At 29.3% G+C, this 9,460-nt stretch overlaps 1 protein-coding gene across 1 annotated transcript; it reads right to left on the minus strand.

The window, feature by feature from the left end:
• Window positions 1-6,562: 6,562 nt before the first annotated feature.
• LOC137811967 (vacuolar protein 8-like) lies at window positions 6,563-9,257 on the minus strand. The gene is made up of 2 exons (XM_068613830.1): window positions 7,118-9,257; window positions 6,563-6,981 (listed from the first exon to the last, which is right to left on the minus strand). Exon 1 carries the CDS (start codon window positions 8,821-8,823, stop codon window positions 7,120-7,122), a length of 1,704 nt encoding a protein of 567 aa, XP_068469931.1. The 5' UTR covers window positions 8,824-9,257; the 3' UTR covers window positions 6,563-6,981; window positions 7,118-7,119.
• Between the last annotated feature and the right edge of the window lie 203 nt (window positions 9,258-9,460).

Genomic DNA, 9,460 nt, shown 5'->3' on the forward strand with positions numbered 1-9,460 from the left:
TATATCATATCAACTCAACTATTCTATCAAGAACACACAATCTACCCTTAAAAATGTAATTTTAAAATCAATCTACCCATCTCATCGCTAATATAAATCAATTAAGTTATCACTTATCTAACTAGTTTCAAACCACACTAAAACATAAAAGTGCAACTAATACAAATGTATATTTGATTAAGGACAATTTCTAAATATTATTTTTTTCCTTCAAACCAAAAAGATATCTTAAAGATAGAAAAATATGTAAAAGTATTCTTAAGAACTCTCATTACCTAAAACATATCTAAAACATCAAAATCAAAGCTTAATCTTAATATCATATTCTCATCTCATAAAACTTGTGAGATCTTTAAACATGTATAACAAAATTTAAAAAGTACGAAAAATAAGAATTATAAAAAAAAATTTACTCTTAAATTATGATTAGTTATAATTAATCTTTACTCTATCACCCCTTTGCTAGTGAAAAGAATGAAAGTTGATTAAACAAATAGAGAAAATAAAAAGAGAAAAATTTGAATAAATGATAAGTTATATAAATAAGTAATTAAATAATTGAAATTATAATTTTTATATATTTCTTATAAATTAGAATTTTAATTTTTTTATATATTGTAAGAGAAATGATGGAACCTCTCACAGTTATGCATTTTTTTTTATAATTTTAAATGTTAAATATATTTTTTGTCCATATACTGTAACACAAAAATTGTTTTGTTCTTGGTTCAGATTTTAGACCATTCACATACATGTAATATGGAAATGATTGAAATGAGTTCTTTTGTATGAGAAAGTTTTTTTTAAAGATTGTTAATTTTATTCAATATTTGTTGTTGTTTTTATTGCAGACTTATGTTTCTTATAACTACTTCCAATGTGTTCATGAAGTAGAACCTCAAATTGAATCAATTTCATATATAGAATTACCTATTTCAATCATTTTCATACACAAACACCTAAATGGTTTAAAATTTGTATCAGACATAAAAATCAATTTCGTATTATAATACATGGACGAACAAAATATTTAACCCGAGGTTTAATCAATGTGAAATAAGAAAGATCATTAATGGTCTGTTTGTATCCAGGCGCAAAAAGACAGAGAAAAAGAGAAATGAGGGAAAATTGGAAAAACGAGGATAAAAACACGAAAAACAAGGAGATGTTTCTGTTTAAAACTTTCTTCTCTCTCATGAAGGGATTTGCAAAGAAAGAGAATTATACATTACTTTTTTTATGAAAGTTAATAAAATATATACTGATTATATATATAAATTAAATTTTAATATATATATTTAACATTTATAATTTATTTATTAATTATTAGTATTAATTTTCATATTATAATAAAACAAATAATAAATAAAATATTAATTTTAATTATTAATACATATTTTTATTAATATTTAATTTTAATTTTTTAATTTTAATTTATTTTAATTCTAATCTATATTTATAAATTCTTTTATATTAATTTATTAAATTTGTATACATTTTAAAAAAATTTAAAAACCTTTCACAATGTCACATTACTTTCAAACTCGAATAAACTTTTCTCATAAATCTACTCCAACATATCTCAATCCAAACAATCTCACTTTCCTCTCAAATCTCTCCAAATCCACTCCCTAAAATCTCTTCTCCAATCCAAACACACCCTAAAAAAATTTTTATTGGTGGATTCATACTTGTATTTTAAATTTTCATTATAAAACATAACAAAAGAAAAAGTACTAAAGGGTTGAAGTAAAGAGAAAGATGACATTAATTATCAAATCCTAACTCAATGACATGGATACATTTAAATTTCTAAATACTTTTTCATAAAGAAATAAGGTGAAATAAATCAAAAAAAATATGATAATAAATGTCAATTGACTTTGAGGACAAACAATAAAATAACTCTTAAAAGAAAATAATTAGTTTCTGAATAATAATAAGTAAATAAACTATCAATTCACTTTAAAGATCTTCCTACTCTTTTGTTAACGTTATAATTATTCTGAATATATTCTCGTATATCTATTTTAATTTCCCCCTCTTAGACTGATCAAAGATAGTTTTTGTTACTATAGTATTATTACAAGCATAAGTGGAGGACTTTGAGCTGAATAAACTTATGTTTGAGAAAAATAAATAATTTTGTATTTATATAAATTAGTTTTAAGGAAATAAATGAAAGTTTACTGATATTTATATTTTAAAATATTTTTACCCTATTTTACATAAAAAAACATTGCTTTCTTTATTTATTATAAAATATTACGTAAAGATGAAAATTAAATATTTATATAAAATTTGAATTAGTTCTTTTGATAATAAAAATGTGAACTTTTAAATTAGTTATTTTGATGTTAATACTTTAAATATGAATTTTGTGAAACTTTGTAGAAAGTTATAAATAGTACAAAAATATATTTTACAAATCTATATATCCGTTTTTATTTATACATGGGTTAATTAACTTTAGTTCTATTTATACATATGTTTTCTTTTTTTTCGCTAACTCTTTTTGGTTTAATTTTAGTTCCTCTTAATTGTTTTGCCTTCAGTGTGGTTTTGTTTTGAAATTTTTTCGCATGTATTTCATATTTTTTTACCTTAAGAGTGTGTTATTATAAAACATTTAGTATTTTAATAAAATAATATTGTTTTCAATTCTCTTAAAATTATAATTATTATTTAAAAACAAAAAATGCTAAAAGGTCTACAAATCGGTTGGTCCAACCTCTATCCATTGGGCCTATAAGCTAAATGGACCGACCCAACAAAATAACCTCTTCTTTCATTTCTAGTTATAATCTTTTTACTATTTTAGGTTATTCAAACTAGTATATATGGGAATACTTATTTTTATCACTTTTAGATACAACTTTTTTATGGTAAATTTTCATAATATTTTACATCTCTTTAAAAATGAATAAGTAAATAATATACGAAAAATCATTGACAGTAATTAAATCTCTTTTTTAAGTTATTTATTCTTATTAATCAATTAACTGTAGTATAATGTTTAAATGTGTTTTTATAAATATATGAATTTTTTTTTCCACTCCTTTGAAATACTTTTGTTTTGTTTTTAATCTATGTAAATATGTTAATTTTTGTTGTTGTTTAATCTATATAAATATTTTATCTTATGAATTATCAATTTTATTTTTCATGCATGAAAATGTAATTTGTTTTACGAGAAAAAGAATCCGAAATAGTAAAACAAAAGATTTCATAGCTCAGTTGGTTAGAGCATCGCTTTAGTAAGCGGGAGGTCTTGAGTTCGACTCTCAATGAAAGCATTTTTCAAATTATATTTTAAATTTTAAATATAAATATATCTCAACATATGAAAAAAAAAAAAATTAATACACAAATATAAATTTTAAACTCACTTAGTCATAATCTCACATTATATTTTTCGCTTACTATTATCATCTTTGTCCAACTTTTTTAAACATATATTATGTCTAAATTAAGAAAAATACAGTGTAATCTGCTTTGCATGTGCAGTTTACTCTTCCTTCAACCAGATCCACTAAATTCTGCAATCATTTATTGCTAACTTATATATGCATTGTGGAGAATCTTGACTACAATAACTACACTGGCAATAAAAAATGTGAGGTCAGACATTGACATTAATAAACAAATAAAGAAGATAATGTAATAAACTTCACTGCTACTGCTACTATATGACAGTTCAGAAATCATTTCATTTCAGTCTTATTTTTAGGAAAGTAAGGCCTGAAAAACAATTTCTTTAGTTACTCTATACCTTTTTCTTCTATTTTTAATTGTAGAAAAGTTTTAATTATTCATGAGTTGAAAACATTTTAGATTATATAATTAAAAAATCTATACTAAATTTGGGGTTCAAAAATATAGTTTAGAGTATACAAATTTAAAATATATTATGAATTATATAATTTAAAATGTGTTTCTAAATTTAAAATATATTTTTAATTATACAATATTTTGAATTATATAATCTGAAATATAGTTTTAAATCATATAATCTAGAAATGTGTTTCAAATTATATAATCTAAAAATCTGAAATATATTCTAGATTTGAAAATTATTTTGTATTAGATAAAACTGAATAATTTTCTGAATTTTAAATCTAAATATATATTTTAGATTGAACCAGAATGCAGAATGCTTATAGATTACAAAATATACAAATCTAAGACATGGATACTTTTGACATTTCCAACACTTCATGAAGGTATAGAAAGAAACCATGAGGTGTAAAAAACAATTACCTAAAATAAAATGTAAGAATTAGTTAGAGGTTTTTTTAATCTTTATTGAACAGTAATTAGAGTCCAAATTAACCGAAGACGAATGTTTTTTTTTCTTCAAAAGAAGAATAAAAAGGCAAATAAAAATAATCTGGAAAACAGAAAGCCCGAATGATACAAGACATGAGCTGAATAGAAACTTAAGCCCATTTCCAAACAGATGTTTCTGACATGTAGCCCACAAATGAATTAATATACAAATTAGGATTTTAGCGTGTATCTTATAAGGAATGAATATTATTTTATATAATTAAAAATTATAAACAAAAATGGTTTTAATATAAAAATTATGTTATATATTTAAAATTCATAACAAATTATATTTTGGTTTTCTCATAAATAATTCAATTCTAATATAAAATTATTTTATATTTTAAAATTATTGAAACTTAGTTGAGATATAAAAATAAACAATGGCAGCATAAAAAGGTTAGATAGTTAAATATTAAATATACAATAAAAATAAATAAAAGAATGGTTAAGATTCTTTTGTTAATTATGATGATAGTTTGTAGAATAAACATCTAAATGAGATAAAAAAAATATAGAATATGGGAAATGTTTAAGAGAGTGCTGATAGTGAATTTTTAAGCTTTTTAGTTGTGTAATTTAATAATTTTGCAGAAGACTGGTTCTGTGATTGAAAGTTGCACGGATTCACTTATTTTCTTGTCTAAATCAAACAGTATTTTGTTAAACAAAGAACATGGTCTGAAACTACATAATTTTTATAATTTTTAAAGATCGCAACAAATGAAATTCAATGCATACTTACACTGGAGAATATATATTTTTAAAGATTAAAAAATATCCAATTAAGAAAAATATATTTCAATCTGTAATCTTTTCACTTTTCATTTGCGATTTTGAAACCCTTTTTTTGCGATTTAAGTTCTTCAATGTAGAAAACTCGTAATTTTGGTCTAATTTTGATTTTATATGCATTTTTATTTCTTTCATTTTGATCTAATTAAACACTAAAGCTAACATATTTATTGAAAGTATCATCAAACAACAATTTAATTAAGTAGAATAAAAAAGATGTCATAAATTGAGGCTTTGATACACAAACACACACGCACACATGTAGGATTTTTTAAAATAAGATATTAAAATTATTAGAAAAATTACAAAACTAAAATCATGGATGAAATATTAAAGCGAGACAAAATTACAATTTAAGCTTATGAAAAACAATAAAGAAAAAAATAGAAAGAGAATAATGCAAGTAATCCACATTAAAGAAATGTAATATATAGGACACCGAAAGGAATAGTCACTCACAAGAGGTATATAAAATACTAATCTCAAAATAATTTTGATAATGTCTAGATTAAACTTCTCTATCATTACCTAATTAATTTTAAGGATAAAAAAATTAAAATAAAACAATAAAATTAATGTTGTTTATAAACTAAAATGAACTTTTGCATGAAATAAAAAGTTTAATAAAATTATTAGAAAATAACTTCCAATAACAATAAAGAAAGAAATGTAACCTTTGGGTTTGGGAGGATGGGCCACTTTTCCTAAGATGTTGTTTAATCTTCTGATTTGTTGCCATGAGAACACTTTATAATTTTTTGTTACTCTTATAGGAAAAGTCAAAAGAAAAAATATATCTTTCTACTTTTGGTGTAACCGTTAGATAACTTTTTATTTATTTATAAGGAAAGTCACACTGAGATTTTCACTGAAAAATAATGTTGAATGTTAAAGAAGAACCTCTCCACTGCATGCAGTTAACAGTTTAACAAAAAAGACAATTTGCAACTATCGTAATCCAACACTTAAACTCAAAATGAGTATTCCCCGTAATCGAATTTAGAACTAAGATATTGTTAATGCCATTAGTTTAAATAATTTAGTGAGGTTTGAATGTTGAACAAGGCTTCCATTAACACTTTCCAAGATCAGCCTAATTCATTTGCATAGGTTGGCACACAGAGCATGAGAAAGAGAGCCAACACTTTCCAACCACCACCACAACCAAATCAAGAGGATAAATTTCCGTTCATTCACGGAACCCAATTGCTTAAATCTCTTACCCAGTTTTAGGAACTTGCACTTTCACTGTCACTATTTTATAGCTTGAAAGTACTAAAAACAGAAGACTAAACAAAGGGTGGATGATGGGGGATCATTTTGTTCCCTTATCTATTACAGTTATTGGGCAACATGATATCAAAATTGGCAATTGCCACCACGTGCAAATTCTTCATCAACAACAAGGAAATAGCCATAGCCAAAAGACAGTGCATACTAGAAGACAAAGCAATACAGATGGAAACTTCATCTATCGCTATCTTTTTTATATATAATGCCGGACAGAGAAAAGAAAGGCTTACACTACTCACATGCTTGCCAAAGATTGACGTCTTCGCCATGTGGTAACCACACAATTCACAAATGCACACACTAATGTTTTTGGAACATTGCCAAACAAAAACTAAGGTAGGCTATGTGAATGAGAAATTAAGAATAACAGTATGTAACTAGTAATTAATTACATTCTTCCTTTTCTTCGATATAATATATATAATATAATATACTTCTTTGGTACAATCTACCATAGACAATGGCCTAACAGCAGTGGCAGAGTATCCTCAAGAAAATCTACAACAACGCTTTTATGGTATCACTTATCACTACACCTGGTTACAATCTCAGCATAAAGCTGTGCTACTCTTGTTGAAGGTAAGGCCAATGAAATAAGACAGAAAACATATCAATAAGGTGAACACAAATTAGCAAAACTTGTAAGGCACTTATGTAAATATACAGTTAAAAAAAGGGTGAAGGAAAAAAAATGAATTACATTCATGAGTGCCAGATTCCACTCAACATACTGCGGAACCGGTTAGTGGATAGCTTCTTCACAAGTCTCTTTGCGTCAGAAGAAACTTCAGCGTCCGCAAGTTTTTCTATGTTTTTGGCATATCCGGAACTAACAATCTTTTTCCTCCCACTAGTGCAACTTGTTAAGGACATTAATATAGATATTAAGAACTTTTTATTACCAGAATTCCCCTCCTCTGGATCAAGCAACTGCAGAAGAAGGGCAATATTATGGTCATCCTGCACGAATCTCTTTCTATTTCTAGGCACCATAACCATGCCAGAGAGTGCCTCAGCTGCCATTTCTCGAACCTCAAAGGACTTTGCATTCAGAAACTTAACAAACTCTGGCATAAACCCTGCGTCCCCCATTGCTTTCTTAGCCTCCTCAGATGTTCCACACAACCTAAACGCCACTTTCAATGCCAACTCCTGAATCGAAACCTCCCCATTTCGAATATAGTATGTCAGCTGATCTACAAAGCCGTAACTCATCAAAATACCCACAGAACTAGGTGAACTAAAACACAAATCCTCAACGGCCCTCATTGCTACCTCCCTGGTTTTACAAGAATAAGACCACTTCGGATCCAAAATACGCAACAAAGCACGAATCCCTCCCTCTCTGATCACCATCTGCCTAACCAACTCATCCCCAGAGGCGATAGTCAAAATAAATCCAATCGAATTCACCTGAATCGCTTCCTCCTTGGACCTCACAAGCTTAATGAAAGTTAACACAGCACCCTCATCAATCATAAACCTCTTAATTTCCTCAACACCAACGAGATTCCTCAACACCCCACAAGTAGGTGCGACCAAATCACCTCCACAATCAGCAACACCACAAATCTTCAACAACACGCTGACACCCCCATGAGCCGAAACACACCAAGCATTGTCCGAATTCTCAGTCAACTTCACCAAACACCTTGCAGCCGCAACCTTCCCCAAATCACTCCCACAATCCAGAACCTTAATCAAAGGAGCAATCACCCCCGCCCCAACCAAAACCCCTTTGTAAGAATCAAACCCAGCAACCACAGAAACCACCTTAGTGCTCTCCTCCTGGATTTCCACCTCGATAGAACCCAAAAACCCCACCAACAAATGAACCACTTCAGCCACGTCAACAATCACCTTCACATATTTCTCATCCTCCAACACAACTTCTAGAAGGTTCCGCAACGCCTGTCGTTTCATCCCCAAATCTCCAACCTTCATCCTCGTCGTCAAGTCCCTCACGTAGAACCTCATGTCCTCTTTCGAAGCCCCAAGACTCGGCTTTGACACAACGAGCGCAAACCCATTTGTTAAAATCCCCCTTTTGTATATCTCAGACAGCTTCCTCGCGTGCGCATCGAGCTTCGCGAACGCCACGTCCAAATCGCTCTGCATCAGAAGCTTCCCGCTGTAGGAAACATCCACGCAGCGCCGACACAGATCGTGGCACTCCGTCGCAGTGGCCGCCACCGCCGTCACCAGCCTCGAAAGCGACGGGCTCTCGCCGGAGTCGCAGTTTTCGGCGGCGACTAAACCGCCATGAAGCTCCTCCAGCTTGTTGCGAATAAGTTGCCATTTTCCGGCGAAGACACGAATCGAATGCGAGAGAGAGAGCACGGCAAGAATGAGCTCTACCACTCGCCGCAGACCCGAAGCTCCGGCGAATTCTTCTCCATCAACCATTTTTGTTAATCCTCAGTGGCTATTGAGAAACCCCATTTCCCGGAGGAATATTCCGGCGAAATACGTTACAAGTTCGTACTATAACTAAGTAATCAACGATCTTATGATATCAAAGCAAAGAGAAAGAAAAAAAAAAGAAAGAAAGAGAGAGGAAATTTCACTGTAACACTGTTTCTGCAGATCTATGCTTATCCTTACATTGCAGTTGATACAGAACTGGTCCAATTGGACTGTAGTATGTGAATTGACGGAAATACCCTTCGAGAGTGAGTTTGGTTTATGTAGTGTTAATGTGCAATTGTGACATTGGAGTTGGCACAGTGTTTGGAAGTTAGAAGTGTGTTGAAGGGAGACAAGAGAGGCCCAGAGATGTTGTGTCTAGGAATGGCTATTTAGACGGAATCATGTAGGTGGTAGTTCATGTCTCTAAACATAGTTTTTGTCCGTATGTATATTCAAAAAAATTATAATACTTCAACATAGGACAAACAAAAGGTAAGGTAGAAGCAAGGCATGAATTACAGAACTTGGTAATATTTTAATTAACTTTAGTTATTAGTTATTATGGTTAACTGTTACTTTGTGTTTGCAGATCCAAAACCCATACTTTGCTGCAGCAACTCATCATCTTCTTTTC

The sequence above is a fragment of the Phaseolus vulgaris genome, chromosome 2 (assembly GCF_000499845.2).
Source record: "Phaseolus vulgaris cultivar G19833 chromosome 2, P. vulgaris v2.0, whole genome shotgun sequence".
NCBI classification, from domain to species: domain Eukaryota; kingdom Viridiplantae; phylum Streptophyta; class Magnoliopsida; order Fabales; family Fabaceae; genus Phaseolus; species Phaseolus vulgaris.